We start from the raw sequence: 27,749 nt of genomic DNA, 5'->3' as shown, positions 1-27,749 counted from the left end.
TGTCCGTCTGCAGGTTCATCATGAGGACTGAAATGGATCAAATCATCACACTGTCAGATAAAGACAGTACTGCCGACCTTCAGAAGTACCTGTCCTCCCTTACAGATGACAAGGTAATGCTAAATTATTTAGTTACTTAGCCCACCTCATTTCAAAATCTAAGTTATTATAGAAATGGATGGCTTGTCTTACTTATCTCTATAATCTGTTTTCTAGCTAATCACTGTAATTACTAATGGCGCACTAAAGGGTAAGAAGGTCGGGACTATGATTAAAGGAATATTTAAAGGTAAGTCCACAATATCAAGACCTGTTATTAGTGTGTCAGTGTTGTTGCTTATTATTAATACATCTGATAGGCTTATACTGTCATGTCTCCAGTCAGAATCAATAAACATATTTTAAATGATCTGCCATTCACACACATTATGTCACACATTGAGTTCCCCTGTGCAGTAAAGTGTGTGCTCTTTTGCATAGGCTCTCCACCCAATTCAACTGAAGGATCAAACCGCAGACTTCTTGTTTATGAGCACTGCATCTCTCTGTGTGAGTCAGGGGATCTTCAGGCTGAGGTGGCAGCTGATATCATTGGACTGTTGATGCTGGAGGTAAAAAAAAAAAAAATAGTCTGATTATGATGTGTTTATCTATTTGCACAAGGCACCACTTCAAATGGCTTTTATTAATGATAATTTTTATGTCAAACAACAGCAACAAGTAATGACAGGTGTATAAAGTCAAGTATTGTTATGTTACTGGCAGGACTGCATTAAGTCAGTGTCAAGTACATTTTATTTGTGTGTGCCAAATCATAACAAAAGATACCTAAGGCAGTTTTATAAAATAATCTGTCAGTGCTGACAGTTGTTTTGAGCTCTCCGCACTGCCAAATACCATTATGATATGATGTAAGACATTGATCAATAAAATGTCATTATTACGAACTACTGATAAAACATTTGTTACATGCAGAAATTCTATGAGGCTACTAGATTTCTGATCTTGTGTCAACTTAATTTCCTTTGTTTTTGTTTCCTTTGTTCAAAATAAATTTTTCAGCATCCTTTACTGAATTGTTGTCTCATCAGCTTTAGTATTTATTTTAAAAATTGTAGACATCCCTTTATATTTCCTGTCCATATGATACATTCGTTTTTGTTCATGTGTCCAAAACAGCACATACACGCCTGTCTAATTATGACTTTGCATCTTAAATGTTATACACAGACTCATACACTGTCTGGGCCCTCGCTTGCACAACTGGCGTCTCTTTTTGTTGAAGCCATTAAGGTGGGAAAAATGGGCAGTGGGAAATCCCTGGAGCTATTTCCTACTGTGCTTACTGCCCTGTCAGCCTGTGAAGCCTTGTCTTATGGCAAAGGTAAGTATAAATTACCAGCCCTGGTAACTTTCTTATGTTATATCACAACATCAACGCTTTAATCAGTGGTATTATCTACAAGGTGCAGATGTTAAAAGACGATGAATCACTGTCTCTCATCAGTGCTTTATTATTTTATCTTAACTTTAGGTGAACTCAGTGGTGAAGAATACAAGAAACAGCTGATCAACAGCCTCTGCTCAAGCAGGTGAGAACTTCTCAGATTTCAAACAAATGTACAATGTGCAATTTTACATGTTTTTAAGAATTTCTTGACTGTTTTACATAAGCATATGTAATTATAACAGTGCATCCACTTCCCTCATTGACATGAAACATTTAAGCCCAAACCCTTAAATACGGATCATTTGCAAACAGTAATAGAATGTATTTATTCACTTATTCCTTTTTTCATGCAGATGGAACCCACAATGCGTTATCCACCTGACAACTATGTTCAGGTAACACCCCTGACCATCATATTACATTTTCAGATACTACTCAGAGATCATAGCGGTACCTTATCTTTATCTGCCGTTATTTTCTACTCATGCTGCATCATTTCAGGGATGTGCCCTTGTCATCAGAGGAGCTGCGTTTTGTGGTCGAAAAAGTACTGAGGATGTTCAGCAAACTGGATCTGCAAGAGATCCCACCGTTGGTTTATCAACTGCTGCTTTTATCTGCAAAGGTGTGTATGTGTCACCATATGTTGATTTTCAGGAACAGGTAATCAAGTCTTCCTATTTCTTTTAATGATCTGAATGTTTGTCCTGCACTGTATCTGGTAGGGTTGTAAGAAACAGGTCCTGGACGGAATCATCAGTTATTTTAAAGAGCAAGACCTTCGTCAGGAAGAAGAGCAGAAACACGGAGAGTGAGTGGCTCCTACCTTGCAGATGACATAAACTGTAATTCACCCTAAATCTTACAGCCTATTTTCTATTTACTGATTATGTTTTCACTGTTTTCTTCTCAGGAGTCTGGATCTGGAGGTTCAGTCCATTCCACAGGACCAGTTAAGGCATGTGGAAGGCACTGCCATCCTCCACATTGTATTTGCTATACGACTCGACCATGAACTCGGGAGAGAATTCCTCAAAGGCTTTAAGGTTATGTATAACTCATCTGTCTATTACAGAAGTATTTTTTCATACTTTAATGGACAGCATTCCATTAAATCTTGAATTCTCTTTCTGCAGGCATCTTATGGGGACCTATGCCCTTTCAGTGTTGCCCTGTTGCTCTCAGTGGCACGCATCCAGCGTTACGAAGAGCAGGTGAGGAACCTATACTGCAATCTTTAACTCATATGAGTATTATTTTTATCTTTTCTGCTCACTTATTTTTCCTCTCTTCCCTGGTTTGGGCAGGTTTTTGACCTTTTGAAGGGGGCAATCACCAAGAGCTTCAAGGATGAGCAGATGCAGCATGGGTCAAAGTTCCTGCAGGACCTCCTGCCTGGACACTGCAGTGTGGCTCAGATGATACTGGACACAGTCAAGAACAGGTCAGAGCATCAAAACAATTAAATTTTTAACATGAGAACTAGATATGTCCTCATATGACTTTCTTGGCCAAATTCACAAATGCATGTATGTAATGTAATTAAGACATACCATGCTCAGTTGGCATGCACATGTGTGTGGGGATGGGACTTGATAAGATTTCATTGGTACCAATTCTATTCTATTCTTCCACCTGTGCAGTGTGTTTGGCTGGGACCATGTTACCCAGGGGCTGGTGCAGCTGGGCTTTTTCCTCATGGACACATTTGGACCCAAACCTGGACCGTTTGGCAAGACCACAGAAGGGTCTGCTAGCATAGCCCGGACCCCTGCTCAGCAGGCTTGTAAGCTGGGAGGACAAGTGCTCTTGCAGGGCTTTAAGGTAACATTTGATTTTTTTTATTTTAAAGGATTATCTCAATGTAAATATTTGATAGTTGACTGTATGTTTATATTGTGTCTTCTTACTGGAGAATTTGTGTTTTATCTGTGACAGGTGCACGAGCCTATCAGAGGCGAGATACTGGAACAGGTGTTGAATCGATTGGTCACAAAGACAGCGTCACCTGTCAGTCATTACTTAGGTAATGCAACCTTTAGCTCTTAATTCCTGCATTAGGACACCAGTGTCTAATCAGTCAAGTTAGAAACTAGATTAAATTCTCTCTGTTTTGTTTCTGTTTCATCAGATCTTTTCTCTGACATTGTGGTCTCTGCTCCTATGATCCTCCTGGAGTCGTCCTCCAAGGTGACAGAGACATTTGACCATCTGTCCTTCCTACCATTGGCAACTGTTCAGGGTCTACTAAAAGCTGTCCAGGTACCTAAACAAACACACACACACTCACAGTAGAGGTTTCTGTAGAGGTTTGTTTAATTAACTGTCTGTTTCATCTCCAGCCCCTGCTCAAAGTCAGTATGTCCTTGAAAGATGCTTTGATTCTAGTTCTTCGCAAGGCCATGTTTTCCAGGTGTGTTCTGCTTTGCTCTTAATTAGATGACATACAGGTAATGAATCATGCTTTGGATTACACATTCGATAGCTTAACAGTAATTAAATACACCAATTTCCCCCCTGTATGACTCTTTATTAGCCAACTGGATGGCAGGAAGTCTGCAGTGACGGGGTTCCTATTGCTGCTGAAGAACTTCAAAGTGTTGGGCAGCTTGGCATCGAGCCAGTGTAGTCAGGCGATCTCCTCTAGCCAGGTACAGCTCCACTTATTTCCACAGACATATGCGCAGCATGCATACTGGAAAACATCTGCACATATGAAAGTATGTACAGTTGTAATCATTGTCTGTCATATATTAACTGTGTGCCTGAACCCCTGAACAGATCCAAGTGGACGTTCACTCTCGTTACAACTCTGCTGCCAATGAAGCGTTCTGTCTGGAGATCCTCAGCAGCCTGCGTCGCTGCCTCGGCCAGCAGGCTGATGTGCGCCTCATGCTCTATGAGGTTAGACACTGATTTTAATTTTGTTATGTGCTGTTACAATCACCAATCATGATTTTAGTTTAGGAACAACTTCCTTTACTCTACCTTGATTATCATGTTTACATTCCTCTCCAGTCCAGACAAAGAAGCCTTACAGCGTTTGCAGTATTATTCTTTTGTGATTAAGATTTAGGTTGTGGAGAGACACGTGTTATACTGAGAAAACTTTTTGCTTATTGTCAGGGTTTCTATGATGTTCTCCGTCGCAACTCTCAACTTGCAAGCTCCATAATGCAAACCCTCTTCTCACAGGTATGTGTGTAAGTGCATATGATAGATTTAATGGCCTGACATGTTATCAAGATATGGAGAGCTGTACGTCTTTGTGTCCTTAGCTGAAGCGGTACTACGAGCCTGAACAAGACCTCCTGCCCCCAGTGAAACTGGAACCGTGCATCACAGCTGTCGGAGACCAGGTCTACCTTCAGGAGCCACTGGTACTCTTGTCTGCTTTGTAGCATTTTTTGTGATTGTTTTTTATTGTGTTAATGTTGTGCTATAAACAGAGTTTGCTCCCTTTCAGGCCCATCTGGTGAGCTGTACTGTACATTGCCTGCTGTGGCTGCAGAACATGCACCGATCAGCCAACCCCAACGCTGACGATAGCGATGACGATGATAACGATGAGGAGGAGGAAGGATACCAGTCCGAACTTCAGACGATCCTAGAGAGCATGACAAGACGCATGATCAAGAGTGAACTGGAGGACTTTGAACTGGTATGCATTCAAGACAGGAGCATACACTATAAAACTGTACACTGAACTACATTGTATGGCTTTGAAAACAATAATAAATACAAATTTTGCAAGAAAAAAATATTACAACAATCAGACATTAAAATTTGAAATAATCGAAAGTACAAGGAACACCAGGAATAATGGAACATAAAATTGAGGGTGGACTGAGGTCATTTAAAATATTCTGAAAAAAATAAATAAATAAAATTGGTTCTTAAAAATACACGTAACCAGTTTTAAGCAGTAGGGTGATGTGATCCCCTTTTTCATGTTTTAGTGAAGACTGTTTGCAGCATTCTGAAATAGCTGTAGTTTATTTATAGACTCTTTAGGTAATCCAGGAAAAGAGAATGTACAATAGTCTAAACAGCTACTAATAAAAGCATGAATTAATATTTCAGCATCTCTAATTATTGTTGTTGTTCTTACCAATTATGTGTCTTGCCTGCCCAAGGCTGTAGGTAATAAGCTGTAGTGTGGTTGAGGAAGATGTGCAATGAGGAAGCAAAAAAATCATCCATCCCTCAGAATGAACTGATCAACATGACACATTTTTCTTGAATCATATATCAGCTGTGCTCTACTGCCAATGTTTGTCAGTTTTCATGCTTGCCTCTGCTCTTGTCACTTATTAACGGTGTGGCATTGCACAAGAAGCACCAACTTTTTTATTTCAAATAGTTTTTAGTGATTTTTAAGTAAAGGAACAAATAATAATAATAATAAAATAAGAAAGGAACAGACCAAGGGTAACAAAAGATCACAGCTGTATACCCGCTGTACATAAATACAATGTCCTACACACCTTGCATCCTTTCTACAAAAAATACTTGTATTTGTAATGGCATCAGACTAAAAAATAGAGGCAAAGTCAGTAATATAGAAAAAGGGTGAGGTAGAGACGTGGAGGTTTACTAATCTAATGTGTTTGCATCAAATTTGTTTGCATAATAGTTAAGAAAGGGGTGCCAAGCCCTGAACTGTGCATCTGATTTTTTTCTAGTTTGAGAACTAATATTACCTTACAAATCCAGCATGAGTGAATTAGAGGGTGGGAGATTTCCAGCTAAGATGAATAAGCCTGTGGGCTAGTGATGCTTCAAATGCCATTAGATCTGATTGATGTGTTGATATCCCAGAGCTGCTATAGACAACCCCAGCAAGCACCATCTTAAGCCATATATCTTGTCTGTGTGTTTTTTCAGGATAAGTCAGCTGAGTTCTCCCTGGGATCCAGTGTTGGGGTGAAGAATAATATCTACGCTGTGCTGGTCATGGGAGTGTATGAGATCCTAATGGAGTACAACTTCATCAAAGCCAACTACAGGTAACGACTATCTTTCATTGTCAGGACGTCGTGTTTCATGAATGTTGAAGTGCTGATTTTCGTTCTTATCTGTGTACTTGCCTCTGTGTGGCAGTAAAAGCCGATTTGAGGATCTCCTGGAGCTCTTCAACCGCTACCACAAGCTGTCTGAGATCCTGAAGGAGAAATCTAGTAAGGGTCGAGTTCCATCACACAAGACGCCCCGCAGTTTACTCTCTCTGGGCTTCGTATCAACTCTCCTCACTGTGCTCTTCAGGTAAACAGTGGCAATGTTTATGTGGAATACTGTTACACTCATTGGAAATACAGATTGCATTTATGAAATTAAGTCATGATATATACACTTAAAAAAAAACAGTTTTTATAAATACTGTATTTATCTGGGAGAGTTTTTTCTCTTATATGTCTCTATATGACTTGTGTGTTGTTTGCAATAATTTGTAGCCAGTCGAAAAATAACACTTTGCAAACTTGGAAATCTGATTTAAACTCATCGACTGGTTTCCAAAAATACTTGTATTAAATGTGCATTGAATCTAGAGTAGTATTTACAACACTGAAGCACTAGCAATAATTTCTGGAATGAAATATTACTAGTAAATGTGTTTTGTTTTGTTTTTCAGAGACGGTACTCAGAGCAGAGAAGAGGCTCTCTCTGTGCTTCGCTCAAGTGCAGAGTTTGTGCGTTATGCAGTGAGTGTGGCTGTGCAGAAGATCCAGCAGCTGGAAGAAACTGGACACGCAGACGGCCCAGATGGACAAAACACAGACAGAACGTTCCGTTTCCTCTGTGACATGACAAGGTTTGGAGTCCCTTGGTCTAAATAACAGCACAGTTTGACAGTGTTAGTTGTTTTGTCTTCTATAACCAATGAAAGTTTTGTCTTTGTACAATTGTCATCCCAGTGTGTTGATGTGGCGTTACACCAACATCCCTAGCGTCGTGGAGGACGCAGGGAAGAAGGAGAAGCGCTGCAGCCTTTCCCACCTGTGTCTGGAAGGTCTGCTGAGGATCTTCACAACCTGCCAGCAGAGATATCCAGACAGGATGGCCCAACTCCTCTCTACCATGGGTCAGACACACACACTTTTCAAACTGTAGAAGCAGCAGAGCTGCAATGAATAGCTGATTAATAATTTAGTCGATTGGAAGAAAATTATTTACTCACTGTTATTTAATTGATTAATCATTTCAGTCATTTCCAAGCAAAAAAGGCAAACATTTGTTGGTTCCAGCTTAGTAAATGTGAAGATTTGCTGCTTTACTTTGTCATTTATGATGGTAAATGATGAATCTTTGGGTTTTTGACTCTTGGTTGAACAAAAGAAGCAATTTGGGCTCTGGGAAATTAGGATGAGCATTTTATAGACTAAACAATTAATCATGAAACTAACTGACAGACTAATGGATATGAAAATTGTAGGTTGTAGCAGTAAAATCAGCGACCTGATTTCATCACATTTTGTTTCTTGCAGACCTCTCAGAAGACGATGCTGAACCAGACGATGGCAATGTTACAGAGATGAACTTCTTTTACATCCGACAGTTTCAGGTTCATCTTCACAGAATATATTTGGTTATTCTCAACTTCAGTTAAAGGTTAAAATCCTAACAGTTATTTTATGATGGAAAAATGAAAGTTATGCCTATTCATTACTTCTATTTCAGAAACATGGATTCATATATTCATCAAGCAAAATTTTGTACCAGGGGCCATTTAATATATAATAGATACCAACCTGTATAATGTTTTTCATGTAGCAAGCACTGTTCCTGCTCAAAACACGAACACTAAAATGTCCTTTTCTTGTCCTGTCAACAGAGGGCACTATTCACACAGTTAAGTGGAGGTGAGGAAGAATTTAACAGCAAAGAGGCTCAGCTGCTGGTCAGCATCTTGAGTGTGCTCTCCTGCCAGCTAGAGCCCTCTTCCCAACAGGTAAGTGTACTCTGAAGTGCACTGCATAGGACAGATTGTGTAGTACTTGTTCCACTAACACTTGTCGGCATCTGCAGTTTGTTCAGATGATCACATGGACTGTGAAAATCTGCAAGGAGACCAGTTTTGGTGAGTGACAGTTTATTTAATCTTTGTGTACGTGTTAGGTACAGTGAGGTGTGTGCTGAGGTCTCTTTATTTCTCTTATGCAGAGGATTCTGCTTTCTCCAAGGGTGTGCTCTCTCTGCTCTTCAACCTGCATGTTCTCTATAAGAGTCCTGTCAGCCTGCTGCTCGAACTCTGCCAAGACATCCACAGCCAACTAGGAGATATCGATCAGGTAAACACACTTAAACTTTACAGTGGTCAGAGCACTAGCAACTGGCATCATACCTTGAAACCAATTAGTTTTGGAAGTAGAACCATCTGATACATCTGCAGTATTTGGTCACTAGGCAAAAAATACAAAAAGTTTTGCATCTCTTTTAGCGAGAAAACTTACACTCCTTAAACTGGAGAAATTCCCTCCAAGTTTTAGGATTAAAGATCTTAAGTGTTGGAGAAGATTTGCTATTCTATAAGAGGGTGTGCTTATAAATTTTATGCTACATGGAAAGCTTTTTTAACCTGGAGTGAAGTTGTGTACTGCTGAATCAGTATTACATATAGTTTTCTTATTTATTTGTAATTTTTGCACCCGGCCTCTCACCCAATGTCAGCTGAGATAGGCTCTAGTCTCCCGCGACCCTTTGGGAATAAGCGGTTACAGAAAATGAATGAATGAATGAATGAAATTTCATTTTTCTTTTCTGTATGTTCTTCTCACTACCCTTTTATTATTATTTAATGTATATTATTTTTTGATTGGGTTATTTTGTGTTGTTTTCTTATTTTACATCTCACCTACAGTTTTTCTCACATTTGATTTATTTATATGCACATATAATTCTTTGTGAAACTGATTCATTTTATTATTTAATGATTACTTCTTATATGATCAGGATGTGGAGGTGGAAAAGCAGTCTCACTTTGCTATTGTCAACATGAAGACTGCAACCACAGCACCAGTGAGTGGTGTTTTTCTTTTTTCTTTTTGATAACTGGAAGCTTCTGCTTTGCCGTGACACTCAGAATCCGTTTGCACAGTGTGCTCACCATCTTCATCATCATTTTCCATCTCTTGCCACAGCTGCTGGTCCTGTCTCAGGTGGACAGAGTGCTTGATGAAGTGGACTGGCTGATCGCCAGAAAGAAAAGCCAGACAGCCTCTGACAAATCGGGCTCCGGTAAGAAGCCTTTTCACACCAGTGCTCATGTTGGATTAATGGTGAGAGTTGAGAGGGGACAGGAGAAGAGATGCATCATGTCAGGGGACGGTGCTAAATCTTCTGTGATGTTATGTTCCTGACTTATAGGTGAGGCAACCCAGACTGCAGACCAGCAAGATCCAATAGAGAAAGCGGTGACGCTGCAGCTTGGGACTCTTCTGACGGCATTAAATGAGCTGGTCCAGACTGCTCTGCTGCCTGGCACTTGTACCATCACAGTGCTGAGAGCACTGACTCGCACATACACCATCCTCACCACCCTTGTCAAATATGTGTGTATTCGCCCAATTTATGATCTCAGTATTGATGTGGAGTTTGTCTAGCATATTCATTTCTTTTCTCCATTTTAGTACATCCAGGTGTGTGCGAGCCAGCACGGTGCGCTGCCTGCACGCTTCGAGAAGCTGGTGAGTCTGATGTGTTGTTTCTCTCATTGAATCTTCAAGTACTTCTGATTCTGACGTCGTGCTAATCTGGTGATTTCTGTGTAGGTCAAACTGTCTGGCTCCCACCTGACACCTCAGTGCTACTCCTTCATCACATATGCACAGGTACAGCTCACTCCAGGTTTATAAACTAGTCCATACCAAAACTCCAGGATGAATTTTTGCAATTTTGGCCTCAAGAGGGAGCACTGAAATTTTAAAACCATGCATTTTCTCTAACAGAGTGGAGAAATTAGTGGAGGTGCAGATGACAAGAAGAAAAAGAAAAGGAATGAAGTGAACTCTGCTGCCTCTGTAAGAAAATGTATCTCCTCTATTGATGTAATTAGAATGATTGATGTGATTTATAACAACAAGACATTTACATTTTCAGTTTTTCTTTATATCAAAATGTATAATTACAATGTACAACCCAACTTATGACCTCAAACAATCTGTTTAAATTGATCTGTTCCCTCTTTTTCTTGTCATAGGCAAAACTTTTGCGTGAGACAAAGGCCATCCCGAACTTGATCTTCAGCATTGAGCAGTATGAGAAATACCTCATCACGCTCTCAAAGAAATCAAAAGTATGTGCAACGGTTAACAAAATATGCTTCACTACAAAAAAACTTGTGAAACAGAACAATGAGCAAAATACAGAAAGCTGTCAGTGTTGTGTCATCAGTTAGGCCAATCATATACAGGGTCTCGCCAACATCTGTGTTTGTCCAGGTCAATCTGATGCAGTACATGAAGCTGAGCACCTCAAGAGATTTCCGCATCAACGCTGCAACTCTGGACGCAGCCCTGCAGGAGCAGGACAACAGTCAGGAGGTAAATACAATCTCATACTGTAACTGGCAGCTCTAAAAGTGCTCTCTGTCTTTCCTCACACATTCACATTGCAGCTGTTCTTCTCCCGTCCTCTATACTTGATTACATGAGTCAAAGCAGATTTTTTTTTTTTTTTAAACTGTGCATTGAAGTGTTTTGAACGGTTTCTGTTCCAGTAGGCTTCTGTTGGGTGGGATTCTCAGTGTCTGTTTCTTCTTCCTTTCAGACCACAGAGTCACAGGACACAGAAGAGACACGAGAACCCAAACAGAAGAAAAGAAAGCAGTGAGCAAAGACTCCTGTTTGGTACACGCCTCCTGGCAGTCCTAGCCTGTGTTTTAGCTTCTGCTTCTGTTCTTAAACAGTGGTTTGGCCCACAAAGTGCTATCTTCCTTTGTGCAGAGAGCCTTTAGTGATGTTGATGATTTGGTAGATGTCCAGGGCCTCACCTGTGGAAAGTTTGCACATTGTTTAACATTCTGGTTATACTGCAATAGTTTATTTTATTCAAAAGAAATATAAAGTCTGTGTACGTCATCTATTTCTAAATATGTTAAATGTATAAAACTGACAGTGGCTTATTTGATGTTCTGCTCCCCCTTCATGATGAATAAGCTGCTTTGTTGTGTGTAGCTGTATATAGTAGTACTAAAGAACATGTCCCTACTTTATCAGTCCTTGGCTTTAATTAGGGAAGAAGTGGATCTGTGGTTTCAGATTTTCAGTGTTTTTTGAGTGCTGCTTTGTTTTAAAATAAATATTATCCTGTTTATTTACAAGTCTGACAGGTTATTGGGAGTTTAAAAAAGTGGGTAATTTGTGTGCACAAATTTATAATTCATTCCTTCAGATTAATAACATCACATGTTATTTCAGTACTTCTTTTTTTTAAAATCTTTTCTGGCAAGCTCACACAAGAATGAGTATTGTAGTACAATGAAACTGGTCAAATTAAAGGTGCCTCCTGTCTTAGACAGTTTTATTTTGATTTTGGACAGAGACACATAGATATTGGGGTTCTAACAAGATTTTAGGGGTTATTTTATATCTTTTAGCTACCCTCAAAGTAATAATTTGTACAATGCATATACTATACCTCATACTATAGACCTAAAATACTGCAAGCAAAGGCTGATGATGGTGTGGTGAACTCACCAGGTGGTATGCCGTATTTTCGTTGCAGACCTGTGGGGTTGGAGGGGGTCACACAGTCCATGTTGACCTCCTTCCTCAGACACTGGTCAATGTCAACTGAACTGAAGAAAGCTACTGACTGGGGAAGGTCTTGCATACCTAATGCATGAGCAAACATACTCCTACAAGAGACAGAAGCACACCGTCAGAAAAGCTCTCCAGTTTATCACCTCTCCTAGATATTCTGACAGGGAGGAATAAACACTAAGCTGTGAGCAGACCTCGTCAGCAGGTTTGTGATCTGGAGTGCCAGCGCTGCCCGGTAACGATCTTCACTACAGACGAGGTACCGCACCTCATCGTGGATGCTGATGCAGAAGCGACCATCAATGTTGTGCTCCTCACAGAGCCACTTCATGGCCACCAGCATCAGATGTAGGTAGTCCACTGCAGAGCTCTGCACCACCCAGTTCACTCTGCTCGTGATAAACTGATAAAAGAAATAAGAAAAAGAAACGTCTTACTCTCAGATCCTCCATGACCAATAACAATGAATCTTATCCAGCTGGGGCTCTTGAGTAACATGATCCATGATCCTATTACTATGCTAAGAATTTCCTCCTTATAATAGTTAATGATCATATTTTAGATCTACCCTTGATGACAAAGTGGACAATAAACATCTCTCCCAATGAATCTCCAGAATTATACTAATGAAAAAAAAGGTTTCCAGCACACAAAGTTCTTTGTTTCTGCAGGTCCTTCAAGTCTTAAAAAATGTGATTTAAATATGTCTTATATGTGATTTTGATTTCGACAGATCTTAATTTATTAATGTTACTTTTATAAAGGTGCATTCACTCAGTCTTGCTTTTACCTGTGCTGTATTGATCATGCTGTAACAACAACAAAATGGGTTAGTTAGTTGGGGTAAGTTCAGCAAGATCTGGCACAAGAACAGCACCTTTAGAGCATGGCTGAAGCCTGTTGAAAATAGCAAATTTGAAGAGCACTGCACCTTGTGCAAGGAAATGCTCGAATTAGGAACTTTGATTATAAAGGCATTAAACTCTCATGGGAAGACAAAAGCAAAGCTGCCATTGAAAGCCACCAGTAAATACCTGCCATCATCACCCAAAATTGTTCCGTATTCACATAATCAATGTCCAGCCCCATGCAAACCACTATGCAATGACAGCATACTGGGACTCCAATTTTCCTTTATATCCTTCATACTTTTTAGCCAGTATAGATGTGAAATAGGTTTTAAATTGCATGCATAATTTAAGTAAAACATCATCTCAAATTTAACTTTTTGAAACTTGCAGAAACACGTTCTTGATGTGAGATCAGATTTATGTAAAGAGATGTTCTGTCTTACTGATCAGCACTGCCTCACCTCATCTTTTACTGTCTTGGGCTCCAGCGCTCTACTGATCCTGCAGCCTAGAACAGGAGTGGCTGGCTGGGCTGAGTGAGCAATGCTCTCCAGCTTATTGAACATGTCTGACTCTGTACCTCCAGCCCACTGACGTTTGTCGATCATGTCCCACCTCTTCCGCCGAGAGCTGAGGGGTAAAACGAACACAGAGAGAGACCAAGAAATGAAGGAACAGAGCAAATGAGAGGATGTAGGAGAATATAAAAGGCTCCTGAGAAGTATTGTGATGTTTTACTTGCCCCCTCACCTCTTTGAGGCCAGTTTAGTGATCCTCCGCAACTCCTGCAGTGAGATGCCTCCATCTTCATCCTTTTCCACCTCTATACCGAGTTCACTAACCAGCCACTCGCCCTCATCTGACAGATGGTATCTGACAAAACATATAAACACAAATGTGAAGCACTCGACTCAACCTAATCACCTGTGCACAAATAACAAATTGTAACTACTGAGCTTGTTGAATGTACCTGCGTATGCCCTTTGTTAAGGCATACATCTGTTTGGCTTTTTTAGAAGCTTGTTTCTGACCAAGGCGATGATTGAACTGCATCAACAGCCTCTCAGCAAAGGGTTGTCCCGCGCCATAAATGCGTCCGTAGTTGAAAACCTTGGCATGCTCTCGGCTGATGCCCACAGTGTCAGCAGTGCGGCTGTGCAGGTCAGTGCCCTGACTCTTCTTCCCCTGAAGGGTCATCCAGCCAAACGCTGTACAACCTGAACCCAGCACAGATATAACATGACTACAGTTAAAGGCCTGTACCTTTGGCATTTTACCAACTCAAAATATCAGCAATTTATCCTGAGAATAAGACTCAACAATCAACTATCTTTCTATAAACAGCAACTGGCAAATCCTACTTATTCTACCTTTAACATCAGTTGTTGTATGGCAAAAATGTATTGTCCTCTAGAACTTTAATTAAATAAATAAAATAAAAATAATAAATAAAAAGGGACAAATCTCACCATGCATGCCAGCAAAGTGAGCCTCTCCAAGCACAGCAGCAATCCACAGCTCTTGAGAGTCGACATCTGCTCCCACCAGATGATATCCAGGTGGTACCTGCACCATGGCCTTCAGCTCACTGCCTACCCGATCCCGCTGTGGACACAAAGAAAAAACGCTCAGCTCATACGAATAACATTTTTCAGCTGGCTACGGATGAAAGCAAACATGCAATTTGTCGGTCTCTCTTACCCGTGCATTACTGGCAGTCAGCCACGTTGGTTCCACAGCTCTACGTGTTACTGTTCCAGCAGTGATGACCTGAGGTAATATGGCACCATACTGAGCCTCTTCATCAAACTCTTTGTGTCTTTGGGAGACAGAAAGGTACAGTAATGACTTCTCTCCACCACATGGCTGATCAATAAATACAGGATAACTATTGATATACCAGACAGACCTGCTGACAACACGAGGAAGCTCCACCTTTCGTAGCCGCAGCACCAGCTGAGAGCTATGAGGAAACACATTAAAATCACATATTCACCATCTTTATAACTGATGAAATGGACTGTGATCATCCAAAAAGATGGCTGGTGGGAACTGACAGGTACCTTATACGTTTATGGGCATTTCTCCAGAAAGACATCATTTTGTTGATCTCCAGAGCTCGTGTAGCGTTGGTTCCACTGCGTCCTGCCCTGAGAGTGCCATCCTCCATCTTTCCAAGAAAGTCTTTTGAAAAAGGACTGCCAACATTGTTGTCATTACCATCCTGAAACACACACATTCAGAGAGATGAGAGTAACTCACTGAAGTGACGACGTGCTAATGCTAGTTAGGCTAGGCACTTTTGGTAAACAGTGAAAACTTCACCTTATGTGGTAGTTTGAAAAACCAGCACCCTGGGATATCTACATCGTTGTATGGGCCGTTTCCATGGTGATAATGGCACTGACTCTCCCACTTCACATGATGTGGATCTTCGGACTGTTATTGATACAGAATGCAAACTGTCATACAACAAATCACAATAACTAATGTTCATTTTCAGCACAGAGAAACAGGAAGACACATGTAAAATAAAAATCACAACACACTGCACATTAGACCAGATAGTACTGTTCAGTGAAATTTAACAGTCCCGTGACACAAAGTCATTAAGTATCTGTAAATGACAGTGACTGTTTCACTCACTCCGGTTTTCTTCTTCCCCATATTTTTCATCACTCTGACTCCATTTTCCTCTGTCAGACTTTCCAAGGAATCTAATTCCTCCACCTTGAAATGAAGGTAAGAAACACACCTGTCATGATGCATATTACACAGAATATCATTACATTAATATAAAATCAATAGAGTTATCATTTCTGTGGGCCTGATCAACGATGATTTAAGCACCGATTAAAAACAGACACCAGGTCTAAGCAATGTAAACTGATTCAACACTATAGCATTTTCTTTTTATCTAGACACAAAAACTATATTTTAGTGAATTGGCACCACGGAAAATCAAACTGCATTTGCAACTAGCTGTTCCTGTTTGCACTAGTCTATTACAACATACAGGCGATCACTGAGAATACTAAAGTAACAAGAAACACCTCTTTTATATGATTTCTAAACAGCAGATTTATGACTCTTTATGTACACACAACAAGACTGAGGTAAATTACATTATGAGTGTATGCACCTTTGCCCACACTGTGCTGTCTGTCAGCATGAGGTCATCTGAAGGGTTGCTCTCTAGATATTTGGGCTGCTTTTTGCTGTTCTGCTCACAATACTCTCTGTAAACACTCTCAATAGCTCTGTGGGACAAAAGAACACTTAAATAAATGCACACACATCCTACACCGTGAAACTCTTAACAGTAAATAATCAATAACATAGCGCATGTCTTGATGATTTGTGTGAGAGTTTTAAGTACCTGTGTGGGCACACAGGCTCTGTATTCTCCTCTTGAGATACCAGGTTGTCCCTGCGTCCAGGCACCAGGTAGCCCCACCCATGTTTCTCTGTGTAATGCAGGGGAAAACCATCCCACGTCAGACCCATCAGCTTAGGAGTCACTCTCATCTGTAGACTGATGAGGTTGGCTCCAGGAGACCAGCTGTCCTCTGCAGACATCTTTTCACACAGCTTACGATACCACCTAAAGGACATGGTGAGGGGGGGAGAAGGGCTAACTTTACACTGTCAGTGGAAATTGAACGGTAATAAATAGTAGATGGATCTGCGGTGCTCAAGAGTGATCTTACGCTGGATGTCCAGGCAGATGCTGCCTTCTCTTAGGAAGTTGATTCACTGTTTGCTTCAGCTTCTCCACAGCCAGCCTGCTGGGGCAAGGGCCGGCCGTCTCCTCTTCAGAGGGTGGACCAGGGTCTAAGAAAGCAACAACTGAATCATCTCATCTATAATTTTTAACACATTTGCATTATTTATTGTTTAGCTTAAAACAGCTTTGCTTATACCATCCTCCCAGTCTGGAAGTGGAGTAGCAGCTTGTGTTTCGGCTGCTTTTTTGGAGCTTTTCTTTTTGCTGGCTGCTACTTTCTTCTGCTTGAACTCCTGCACATCCCACTCAAGATCCCAAAGCCAGGGGTCTTCTTTGTATCTTAAATTGTAAAAAAATAAAATATACACACTGAAGGTGTCTCAATACAAAGCACTTTAAAACACCTATCCTTTGGAGTTATGGTCCTGTAGATTATGCATAAATCTATGTTCCTATTATACCTCATCACACACTTTTAAATTAAATAAAATGATTCCTGGTAACAAGTAAGTGCTTTTCTCACCTGTCATCCTGCAGCAGCTGGCACGCATCGTCCGCCAAAGTCATCAGAGACTTCTTCATTTCTCGCTGGAGCTCCTCATAAACGTCCTGAGAGTCTTCTAGGTAACGCCCCCAGTTCTGATTGACAGGAAGGTAGCTCACACCCATCTCCAGCATTCCTGCCAGTGTCACTGGATGAGGACACCTTGTAAAAGATATAAAGAGACTGTGTTATTTTGTAACTGTGAACAAGGCGACATCATATCATGGGTTGGGATTTACTAACCTCTCCATGAAAAGGGGCAGCTGCTCAGTGAAGACCTGATGCGTGGCCTCAACATCCATGGCGCAGTACTGCATTAACTCCTGTAGAGGTCAGCAAAGCCCAAATTATTTGTCTGCACTTCATGATGAATGCAAGTCATTTAGAGGGCCTTGTAATATGAATAAACTTGACCTATGATTACTGACAATCTGACATGGGATCTGTCATGAATCTCTGACCTGGAAGTTGTTCCTGACATCCATCATGCTGCCCTTCACAAATGTCTCTCGGGCCTCTTTCTGCAGTGGTGGCCCTCCAACGTACAAAGCATGGACATCAGCCAGGTTGTTAATGCTGCTAATATTCACCCAGTCCCAGGAGCCGATCTATGTGCACACAAAAATGTCATGCCATATCAGGTTTTGCAAATGACAAAAGCCAAATTAAGTAACTAACCTAAAGATCCTGACATTTTCAATATATTGAAAGCTGCAACATAACCACCAACACTACATGTTGCAGCTGAAATATGGTGAATAAGTGGAACACAAACCATTGGGCCCTCTTTTTTATGTCCAGATTTCTTAATGTGTTCCTTGACCTCCTGAAGACCCCTCTTTTTACCCAGCTTACTGGCCATCCACAGCGTGCGCTGGAACCCAGTCAGTCCAGAGATGGCCATGTGAAGACTCATTGTGTCCATGAAGCGCATCTTAGAACCCTTTAGGAATGAAAACACATTTTTTTCTCTGTATATTTGAGATGGGGGGAAAACACTGGTACAGCACAGTATCACAATATTTTGTATAATATTATTTCAATATGCGTATGCCAAGAATCAATCTTTCATTACACCAGTTATTAACACCGCAAATGTGGGTTTTTTTTTGGTACTTGAATAATAAAATCAATTGCTTTTTCAGTTTTTTGGTGAGTAGATCTTCATGACAGTATTGCTCAGTCTCTCAGTTCAATTCTTCTGCAATAAAAATTATTGAAGTCAGATGAACAGACTGAAAACTTATTCTTATCCAATTAGATAGAACAGATTTTGCTTTAGTTTTCCTTTGGGAACATAGTGTGCAGTAGGAAAAAAGAAACAAATCACAATATATGTTATCACAATACTCAGTATATAGTAAATAATGTCCATATCATTACTTGAATATCGTGATAATATCATATCATGAGGCCTCTGGTGATTCCCACCTCTACTGTACATGAACTTTATTTATTTTTATTTATTTAATACACAGGCAGGCACATGCTACTTGGCACATTTACTCATGTGACAACAAGGATCATAAAATCATTAAATTAAGAGGCAAACAAAAAGAAGAAAAAGGACAAAGTGCAAGGAAGCTCAGTTGGTGAAGAGCAAAATAAGAAAAAAGGACAAAACACATCACCCACTGAATACTAACCTTTAGTAAGTACTGCTCCTTAATGTAAGATCGGTCAAAACTAACGTTATGACCCACTACGAGCCTCTCCTTCCACTGACCCCCTGTCGGGCGGTTAGAGTTGACAGGTGTCTCTAGTGGGATGAGGTCAGCTAGGGTCAGCTGGTTTGACCAGGAGTACCGCTCTTCAATGAGACGCTTACTGCACCATGAGTACCTGGCAGGTAAGAAATATACAAATTGGGAGAATTAAAACTAAACTACTGTCATCTGAAAACATGTATTTTTTATTAGCTATGCTGATAGCATTGGTGGGACATTGGAAACCCACTGTCTGTCAATGTTAATGTTAATGTTAATGTGTGTTAATGTATGTTCCTCACCAGTTAGTGGGAGAGACAGCAACAGCCAGCGTGGGACACTGTCCCTCCGTCATGCACACCTCCACATCAAACACCAGCGCCGACTCCACTGGGAAATCAACCTTCTGACTCTGCCCATCAGGCCCATAACGTGTCCAGCCGACCTCCCAGCTCCATTCCTGTGGCATGGGCGGGAGCTCAGCCAGCCGCAGCTCATTCGCAGCCTCGAGGTAAGGCAGACTCTGCTTCTGGGCCAGGGTACGAAAGTGCTCATCAATATTGTTTCCATACATTTGAGGAAGCTTCAGCTCCACTTCGGGCAACAACGAAGATTCCTTCCCCCACAGCTGGTGTTTCTGCAGGTGCCTGATGCTGCACTCCACATCCTCCTCTCTGTACTCTGGTTCCAGCCCTTGAAAGATCTGCTTGTGAAGGTTCCTTGACAGCATCTGGATGTTAAGGGGGTTGAGGCGGGTGTCTGTGGAGTCCTCGCCCTGAAGGGACTGAGGTTTGGTGGAGTAGGGGGACCGTAGACATGTCCATTGTAGAGAGACGAGAGTCCTCTGCAGAGGACAGCGCAGCACATGCAGCATCACGTCATGAGGACTTCACACCAGAGCTGGAGGACAATGATACAACATAAACAATCTGATACCGTACAGCTTAGCCTCAGTTTGTCCTTCATGAATTGTAGTGTAATGTGAGACATGGACTGGGATCAGATACAGCTAGAGTTAGGTATTAGAAAGATACAGATCAATAATGCTTGATTTTATGTTATGATGTGTTATTTGCTACTATAACAATGTTAAAGGGTTCATTAAATGATATGTAGTACTAAGTGATTTTCTGATGTTATCTCTTGGTGAATAACAGGAAAGCTTGGTCTTTTTGACTCATCTCTACCTGCTTTACAATACAAGCTGACACAAAAACAGATCTTTTTCACAACAGCGATTTTGATATGAAATAGTGGGGTACACACAGGTTTAAGTATTGATAATAATAATATTGATAATTCAGGTCATACAGCTGGCTCATTGGAAAGGCTTTTGTACATTAAAATACTACATTGATTAGTATCATTGTTAACACTTGTGTTGATTCTGCTATATCATATCAATATGCCTCTGTGAAAGAAAATGTCCACTTAGTCACATTATTGAGGACGAGCAACGCTTTGATATTTCACTCAGATAAGATTAACTTACTCATAATATTATCACTTAACATTAGTATCAACGCTAGACGTAGAAAATAGTCAACTCATTTTCATTAGCTAGTAGACCACCATCTTCTGTTTACTAACATTTGACCACATGCTGAGACGTTTGCTAATTTGTGAGCTACCAAACAAAATAGTAACTGTAAATCGTGAGCTGGCTAAATTTGTTGGCTAGACTTTCGTTAAAAACAAAATAGCATCTCACCCGATCTCTATTATCAGGTATAACGATAAAGCAATCAACCAAAATATGTTTGAAATCACACCATATACAGCAAGTATGGTTCTTACCCTAGCATGCCTGCCCACGGGTCGTGTGTAGAAGGGAACCCCAAATTTGCGAAACTCTCGCGAGATTTGCTCGCGTTGTTTCTTAATTGTGCACCTCGTGCAAACTAATAATGTTTATGGTATGACAACGTTGTGGTTAAGGTCTGGATAAGGTTGGGGACAGAAAACACAAGTTAGAGATATGTAAAGATGACTTTTTGGGTTGAAATGATCACCGTTCTCGGGTTTGGGGTTCCCTTTTAAACACGACCCGTGTAGTGGGACCAGAGTAAGATGAAGCGTTAGCGACTCCAAGCGGTGTGGATGACTGCATCGTTTTTAACAATGCAAACAAATATTTGCCCGATGGGAAAACTATGGTTTTGTACAATGGACAAATTTGAGTTTTGCATAAAGTACCCCACATATTAATCATAACCATATACCATCATCACAAATAGTTTTAAAAGGCAGTGATACCGTATAGCTGTGTATGTCGTGGGCCGCGTGGCCTAATGGATAAGGCGTCTGACTTCGGATCAGAAGATTGCAGGTTCGAGTCCTGCCGCGGTCGCTCTTTTGAAGCCATGTGATGTTGATGAGTGTTGTGTCCTTATGCAAAATGTAAATTCATTTCAAAATTTCAATAAATATAGTTACATGCAACAAGGATTTAAACTGTCACATGAACTGATTTTTCATTTCCTGGAAATAATTTTGAACCTAGCTTCCTGATGTGGCTGTGGATGTAGTGACTGAGAATGCACTGTCGGTCCTATTTCACTGCAACACCTGGCTTATTCCAGCCCAGTTACACAGCTACGCTTTGCACAAATGGTACTTCGCTTTGTATTACACATCTACGATCAGGAAAGCAATGGGTATTTTTTATGTGCCTCTAAATGTACTATGCTTGTCTGCACTGTATGAGGTTGGATGGTCTGTGATGATTATTTATCGTGGTGTTTTGTCTCTGCATCTTGTCAGACGATGGCGGATGACACGGAGGATGTTGAGCTGGACTTTGCTGCTGACGAGCAGGAGAGGGCGCGGAGAAGCGCAGTCATAAGGTGCACTGCAGGAGATGTTTTTATCATCACACAAACTGTTTAGTCATACACAGTTTATTTTGCTTTTACTGACAGAAAATCATTAAGGATATCAGCCAGCTGACAGTTTTTATTACTGATTGTTATTGTTTTTTATTATTATTATTATTTGATTTAGATAACATGAATCTTAACATGAATGAAATCTCAACAATTTAATTGGATCAAAATTGTTCTCTCACATAATGTCAGTAATATTATATTAGATTGCATGTTTACATACATCATCAGAGAAAATCTATTTCTGTAGATTTGCTGTAGCACTTTGGGTAGGGCAATATGACATTATAGTAAGGTGACATAATTTTCTGAAATTACCAGACTGTTTCAACTATTATTTGCTGTTATCTGCTTAGTTATTATATCCACATTACTAATCATTGTTTATTGTAAAATCTCATTGTGTTAATATTTTCTAAAAGCACCAAAAGTCATCCCTACAATATTGTGGCAATATTAATATTGAGATATTGGTCAAAAATATTGTGATATTTGATTTCGCCCATATTGCCCAGCCCTTTTAAAGAAAATCTGTTTATTGAGAATCATCATGGAATAGCCTAAAAATATTTGGAGACTGTTTATAAGCCCTATCACCAAGCCCTACTGTAGCCTACAACAAAGTTACCTCTGTTTTAACTATCTGCCTCGTTGGCATGTTTAAACGCTTCATCATTTCTATTCCTGTACATTTGATTCCAGACACCCCCTTGCCTCCTTCTTCCACCTGTTCTTCCGGGTGGTTGCCATTGTCACCTATTTGCTCTGTGACTGGATCAGCGAGAACTTTGCATCGTGTTTTGTCCTGATCATCACGCTGCTCTCTTTTGACTTCTGGTCTGTCAAGGTGAGAGCTCAACTAGCTGCTATTTCCCCTTACTTTCCCATACTTCTCCCCTTTCTTGCCCTGTTGTGGCCTGAAGTAGTTTAATCCCTTTCTCTCACCCCATTGATTTTGATTTCTTACATGTGTCCTCCTGTGTTTCAGAATGTGACTGGCAGGCTGTTGGTAGGGCTGCGCTGGTGGAATCAGATCGACGAGGATGGAAAGAGCCTCTGGGTGTTTGAGGCCAAAAAAGTAAGGCGCCGTGATTATTGTGTGCCATGTTGAGTGTGGAGGAGCATTTTTTTAAATATTGGGTTATGTGTTTGCAGACCTCCCGGGGGAATCACATTGGGACAGAGGCAGAGGCGAGGATATTTTGGCTGGGTCTCATCATCTGTCCTCTCATATGGACATTCTTCTTCTTCACCTCCCTCTTTTCCCTGAAGATCAAATGGCTGGTGAGACATATCTGTGCATATTCTGCATATGCTGTAAACATATCACGCCAACTATTTGTTTGAACTTAGAAAGATTCATGGCTGGTTTACCTTAAAATTTTAAGCTGACCTGATTTGAAAAGACAAGTTGAGGTAATTTTGTAATAATTTGATGCAAATAAACCTTTATAGTCGATTAAACTTGATAGTAATTCAGATGTACTTGAGAAAAAATGTTCAGTAAGTTTAAAATATTAAGTTGAACCAACAACTCTTCAGTCACACTGCTGAAGCTTTATGACATTTAACATTTAGAATGATTTATGAAATTTTAATTAACTAATTCCATACTATCCTTCATCATGGTTTGCAGTGTTTTCATTATTATGAAAACAAACAACAATGAGTTATCTTAAAGCATATTAGCAACAGCAAGTTTTCATCATATGTGTTTTCTTCAAAATAAAAAAGAAGGGTATCAGGAGACCTTTAATTCTCAAACAATTCATGAGTCAATTGAACCCTGTACAGTACATTCATTCAACTCATTATTTCAAGTCAAAAAACTTGAAGTTAGAGCAACTTATGTTTATACATTCTGAAGTGTTCTGAAAATAAATAGACATTTTAATTATCTTGAATAAGGAAAACTTGTACATTTACGTAAAGTTAATGAGAAAAGATTAGTTGATTCTGCTTGATTTATGTATACTTTTTTTTTTTACAGTAAATTTAAATGCATCTGTCTGTCCTCCCTAGTCACTTGTGGTAGCTAGTATTTCCCTCCAAGCGGCTAATCTCTATGGTTACCTTCGCTGCAAGGCGGTGGGAGAGGATGGCCAGCCTCCAGACTCCCACTCTTTCACGGGGCAGCACCTCCTGCAGCGTGTGAGTGACTGACTGCAGCATTTAACATGTCAGTGTTCATTAAAATTCAACATAAACTCACTGATAATTTCTCCTCTTCCAGCCAGACATCATCTTTGGGATATGAAGATAACCTCATGTACATGTGAAGCCACTTTTCTGCTCGTGCTTGTGTGTGTTTTATGTGTGTCTTTATGTGTGTGAATAAAAGAGAGAAGGAGGGAGATAGATGAGAGCTGCCTCATCTCCAAAGTTTCCACAAACTGCATCTACTTGAATGGCTGTGTGCCCCGTGCATGCCTTATTCTGCTGCTGACTGTTCACTTCACATGTTGCCCATTGATCAGACAATTAAAGATAAGTGCATTTTACAGTTTTCCCACTCAGTGAATTATTGTTGAGCACCACATATCTGCAAATTCATTTCATATAGTTTTGAACCAACCCAGATCAAAGTAGTTTGTGCCGTACATGTTCTTTATCTTGCTTTCCTGTTTGTTGAAATTAATGCATGTACATTCTTGACCTACAATGGAATAAAAAACAGGACTCAATCTGATATAGGGAGCCCTAAACTAGCCTTAGTCCCATTAAGAAAATTGGCTTCATTGAAAGAAGAAAAAGGAGTGTGTATGAAACGGAGTGATTAAATTGTACACCCTGTGTCCAAAGTTCAGTGAAATTGCTTGACTACACCTCTGAAAGTTTCAACAGGACATGCTGATGACACAGGACCATTAAAGTTTGATCAAAGTGCAAACAATTGCGATCTATGGCGGTGATCTGTGGCATGTCGGCTGCGAAGCACCACAAGATGAAAAAATGAACAAAAAGACACAAACCACTGAAAGGAAAGGCTATTAAACTAAATATATATATATATTATCTCAAAATTGTATACACAAAATCCTATAGAAACAAGTTAGTTTAAAAGTTTTTGGATTATAAATAATTTGGAATAAAGTTTTTACCAATTAAAAAAAAGTTATAGGAATATACATCTTGTAAGGAAGGGTACAATGTAACTCAAATGTGTTTTTATTGATATGTCATTTCAAACATAGTCTGGGCAAAATGGGCTATTTTACACCATTTATTTTAAGGTGGTGTTGCAGCCTATCCCTAAATAGGAATGCAGTGGGAGCTAAAAAAGTCTGTAATTAAATCATCAAACACTGAAAGCTCTGTTTGCACATTTCCAATGAAATATCCAGAGACAATGAGAAGCCTAAATCATATTCATCATGTCATTCTTGTGTCTCTGCCATTATTTCTTGTAAACAGGCTAAAAGACATGATGGGAATGTCCTTGATGTCTTTTAATTTGTTTCCACATTAAATGCGCTCAGAAAACATTTGCTTTTGGCCGTACTGATTTGGAGGGAACCGTTCATCGCCTGTTACACTTGGCCGTGGCCCCTGTGCTCTCAAGCCATCACTTGCCACATACAACTGCCTCAAAGCTCAAAGATGTTTTGTTCGTGAAGAGTGCTCACTTCTGCCTCCGACCTGTGAAACCGTGTGAAAAGCACAGGCTGGGGAATAATTTTCTTGTTTCTCACACTCACAATTGCCTACTGGTTTGCTATATCAAGGAGATAGTGGCTTCCTGTGATAAAATAAAACTTGTGACTGTACGTAACACCATTTGGCTGTCTAGAGTTGCTGTATGCTGACTTGAGCCACAGTCGTGGGTGGACTGGTGGACAATGGGCCCCCGGGCACAGTATAAACCCCCATCATCTCTCCTCGGAGCAAGACACACAGACTTTGTGGTTGTTTTGCCTGTTTTTGTAGTCTCTGTCCATCTCTTTGTAATTATGCTGCAGCTCTTTGTAGTTGTTATTCATCTGTCTGTGTTTCTTCATTGTCATTTTGTTGTATTTAGTGTCTTTTTGTGGCCATTTGTCACTTTTAGTAGTAATTTTGTGTCATTTTGCATCTTCTCAAGGTCTTTATATGTCTCTTTGTAGAACTGGTAGGTCTGTTACTCTTTGAGTGACATGTTGCAGGTGAAGCCCAGGACAGGGGCCCATTCAGTAATCCCTCCATAGCCACAATCACTGTGCCAAAGGTTTGAATTGTTTGAGTTTTAATTGTGTAACATCACTCTGAAGCAAAATTAGGCCTATAATGTATCTTAGGACATATATGAATTAGATTTTCTGACAAAATTTAAGGGAGCACAATAACTAACAGAGACCTGTAAACTCATATAGACTTTCAGGCTAAAAAATCTCTCAGAATGAATTACAAGACCTTGGAAATTCTGATGATACCTTTTGTTTGTTTGTTTTTTTTCAAATAGAAATAGTAGATTACAATCGGGCTCCATTAATGTTCTAGTCCACTTGAAATAAAGGTTTTATCAACTGCTGATCGAGGAAGAGCTTACAACCTTAACTTTCAAGCCAAGCTGATTAAAAAAAAAAAAGTCTTAAAAGTGCTCAGAAAAAATGGAAACTTGAACATCATACCCAGGAGCTCCCAAACTTTTTCACATCAAGGACTGCCACAGAGGATGCACATTAGACCACGGACCCCCAGTTTGAGAAGATTTTGCCTTAAGGAAGATAATGAACTCTTCATGGTCATTCAATGATCAGACTATGATTCCCTTGTTCCAACTTCCAAAAAATGTGATAAAAGTTAAAATATTCTATTCTTGCTTTCAACCCACTCAATGACCCCTGTTGGTTTTAAAACTACTCTAATCTACAATTTTCACAATATCTGGGGAAACTCCATGTGATCAAAAACTCCAGAAATATTTCTGAATGGACCTTAAGGTGACATTGTTTTGTCAACTACTGATTAAAAAGGGGGTATTGTTCTGCGTATTTTCTATGGTTTGGTTATGTCTGTGTAAGTAGTTGTGGCAGTAACATAATGTAGTAATATTAGCTAGTAGAGAGAAAATCAAGAAAAACCCAAAGAAAACTGTGAGGAGTGAGACGTCTGTCTGAACTGAGAAGTTCTTTGGTGCCGGCGGGCTCTGTGATTGGTCACATTGCCGCGCTGGTCCTGGCATGACGTCAGTGCGGGAGCGAGTAGAGGAAGCGCGCAGACTGGAGGAGAGACAGAAGCTGGAGGACTGAGGATGAAACTGGACTCACCTGAGAAGCAGCAGCGGAGCCGACACTCTACGAGGGCCCGATGTAAAAAAGAGAAAATTACATCTGGAAAATTCATTACGAGCTGAAGTTGTGGACATTTCCCTGCAGTCTGAAACAGGTGAGAAACGCATCTGGAAACACGCAGGATTTGCACGCGCAGCGTTACATTTTACCAGCTTTGAGTCTGTTCTCATGCCATGTCCATGTGTCTTATGCAGAGAATTTAGGGAGACAGAAGATGCATGTTTAGTTTTACCTTTAGTTTATTTTTTATGTGTGGTAATCTTATTTAACCACCAGAAACGCCCTAAAATGAGGGGAAAGCGCAGGTCTTTGGTCCCTAAACAGGCAAAAAAAAAAAAAACCTTGTTCTTTAAAGTGCCAGAATATTACATCAGTCTCCTCTCCCCGACCTATTATTATGATCAGTAACAAATTGCTTTTGTAATAGCTTCTGCGGATAATCCATGTGATGTGTGAAATAGTCTAGTTTTAGCAGAAGTAGGCCAATCGCAACTCTCATTAAAAGTAGAGATTCGTTGCCCCCCAGGAGCAACAAAGGAGCCGAGAGCAAATGAAA

General features: G+C 40.2%; 3 protein-coding genes and 1 non-coding gene across 7 annotated transcripts; 3 read left to right on the top strand and 1 right to left on the bottom strand.

The window, feature by feature from the left end:
* Positions 1-5: 5 nt before the first annotated feature.
* On the top strand, positions 6-11,761 carry fanci (FA complementation group I). The gene is made up of 37 exons (XM_084733572.1): positions 6-113; positions 217-289; positions 481-611; positions 1,231-1,384; positions 1,535-1,592; positions 1,804-1,845; positions 1,952-2,075; positions 2,176-2,261; positions 2,364-2,496; positions 2,587-2,664; positions 2,758-2,894; positions 3,094-3,274; positions 3,389-3,476; positions 3,582-3,712; positions 3,793-3,863; positions 3,987-4,101; positions 4,232-4,354; positions 4,577-4,645; positions 4,729-4,830; positions 4,917-5,111; positions 6,338-6,459; positions 6,554-6,715; positions 7,083-7,262; positions 7,366-7,532; positions 7,936-8,012; positions 8,283-8,399; positions 8,477-8,528; positions 8,612-8,739; positions 9,401-9,466; positions 9,589-9,685; positions 9,815-9,999; positions 10,078-10,134; positions 10,219-10,278; positions 10,396-10,467; positions 10,647-10,742; positions 10,888-10,989; positions 11,216-11,761. Exons 1-37 carry the CDS (start codon positions 21-23, stop codon positions 11,276-11,278), a joined length of 3,987 nt encoding a protein of 1,328 aa, XP_084589698.1. The 5' UTR covers positions 6-20; the 3' UTR covers positions 11,279-11,761.
* On the bottom strand, positions 11,299-20,884 carry polg (polymerase (DNA directed), gamma). Of its 2 annotated transcripts, XM_084733571.1 has the most exons (23): positions 20,836-20,884; positions 19,341-19,938; positions 18,979-19,174; positions 18,108-18,275; positions 17,794-17,940; positions 17,576-17,655; positions 17,312-17,494; positions 16,985-17,127; positions 16,772-16,895; positions 16,441-16,665; positions 16,204-16,321; positions 15,708-15,791; positions 15,387-15,500; positions 15,125-15,285; positions 14,971-15,024; positions 14,763-14,880; positions 14,531-14,666; positions 14,032-14,278; positions 13,812-13,934; positions 13,523-13,691; positions 12,405-12,613; positions 12,145-12,305; positions 11,299-11,438 (listed from the first exon to the last, which is right to left on the bottom strand). In XM_084733571.1, the coding sequence occupies exons 2-23, from the start codon at positions 19,910-19,912 to the stop codon at positions 11,374-11,376; spliced, it is 3,597 nt and encodes a 1,198-aa protein (XP_084589697.1). In that variant the 5' UTR covers positions 19,913-19,938; positions 20,836-20,884; the 3' UTR covers positions 11,299-11,373. The 2 variants fall into 2 exon arrangements, with proteins under 2 accessions (XP_084589697.1, XP_084589696.1); XM_084733570.1 differs by lacking the exons at positions 11,299-11,438; positions 12,145-12,305; positions 12,405-12,613; positions 13,523-13,691; positions 13,812-13,934 and having other exon boundaries at positions 13,995-14,278; positions 20,750-20,846.
* Positions 20,885-21,315: 431 nt separating this feature from the next.
* trnar-ucg (transfer RNA arginine (anticodon UCG)) lies at positions 21,316-21,388 on the top strand. Its single transcript has one exon. It is a non-coding gene; the product is annotated as a tRNA-Arg (tRNA).
* Positions 21,389-21,606: 218 nt separating this feature from the next.
* LOC146316345 (Golgi apparatus membrane protein TVP23 homolog A-like) lies at positions 21,607-24,492 on the top strand. Of its 3 annotated transcripts, none has more exons than XM_084734285.1 (7): positions 21,607-21,651; positions 21,802-21,884; positions 22,626-22,770; positions 22,912-23,001; positions 23,079-23,207; positions 23,946-24,074; positions 24,157-24,489. In XM_084734285.1, the coding sequence occupies exons 1-7, from the start codon at positions 21,649-21,651 to the stop codon at positions 24,178-24,180; spliced, it is 603 nt and encodes a 200-aa protein (XP_084590411.1). In that variant the 5' UTR covers positions 21,607-21,648; the 3' UTR covers positions 24,181-24,489. The 3 variants fall into 3 exon arrangements, with proteins under 3 accessions (XP_084590411.1, XP_084590412.1, XP_084590410.1); XM_084734286.1 differs by having other exon boundaries at positions 21,621-21,695; positions 24,157-24,490; XM_084734284.1 differs by lacking the exon at positions 21,607-21,651 and having other exon boundaries at positions 21,751-21,884; positions 24,157-24,492.
* Positions 24,493-27,749: the final 3,257 nt, after the last annotated feature.

The sequence above is a fragment of the Lutjanus erythropterus genome, chromosome 13 (assembly GCF_056507025.1).
Source record: "Lutjanus erythropterus isolate fLutEry1 chromosome 13, fLutEry1.hap2, whole genome shotgun sequence".
Lineage (NCBI taxonomy): Eukaryota > Metazoa > Chordata > Actinopteri > Lutjaniformes > Lutjanidae > Lutjanus > Lutjanus erythropterus.
Note: the sequence above shows the minus strand (reverse complement) of the source record. Positions and strands in the feature narration are given on the sequence as shown.

Bases quoted from the DNA above. Each gene is read 5' to 3' on its own strand.
- LOC146316345 (XM_084734284.1), top strand. From the start codon at position 21,751: ATGGTCTGTGATGATTATTTATCGTGGTGTTTTGTCTCTGCATCTTGT. The intron at 22,771-22,911 runs GTGAGAGCTCAA...CCTGTGTTTCAG, and splicing joins TTGACTTCTGGTCTGTCAAG to AATGTGACTGGCAGGCTGTT. The intron at 24,075-24,156 runs GTGAGTGACTGA...CTCCTCTTCCAG, and splicing joins GGCAGCACCTCCTGCAGCGT to CCAGACATCATCTTTGGGAT.
- fanci (XM_084733572.1), top strand. From the start codon at position 21: ATGAGGACTGAAATGGATCAAATCATCACACTGTCAGATAAAGACAGT. The intron at 612-1,230 runs GTAAAAAAAAAA...TGTTATACACAG, and splicing joins TTGGACTGTTGATGCTGGAG to ACTCATACACTGTCTGGGCC. The intron at 10,135-10,218 runs GTGAGTCTGATG...ATTTCTGTGTAG, and splicing joins CTGCACGCTTCGAGAAGCTG to GTCAAACTGTCTGGCTCCCA.
- polg (XM_084733571.1), bottom strand. From the start codon at position 19,912: ATGCTGCATGTGCTGCGCTGTCCTCTGCAGAGGACTCTCGTCTCTCTA. The intron at 16,896-16,984 runs GTATAAGCAAAG...TTGCTTTCTTAG, and splicing joins ACTTCCAGACTGGGAGGATG to ACCCTGGTCCACCCTCTGAA. The intron at 15,501-15,707 runs GTGAGTGAAACA...TATCAATAACAG, and splicing joins TGGGGAAGAAGAAAACCGGA to TCCGAAGATCCACATCATGT.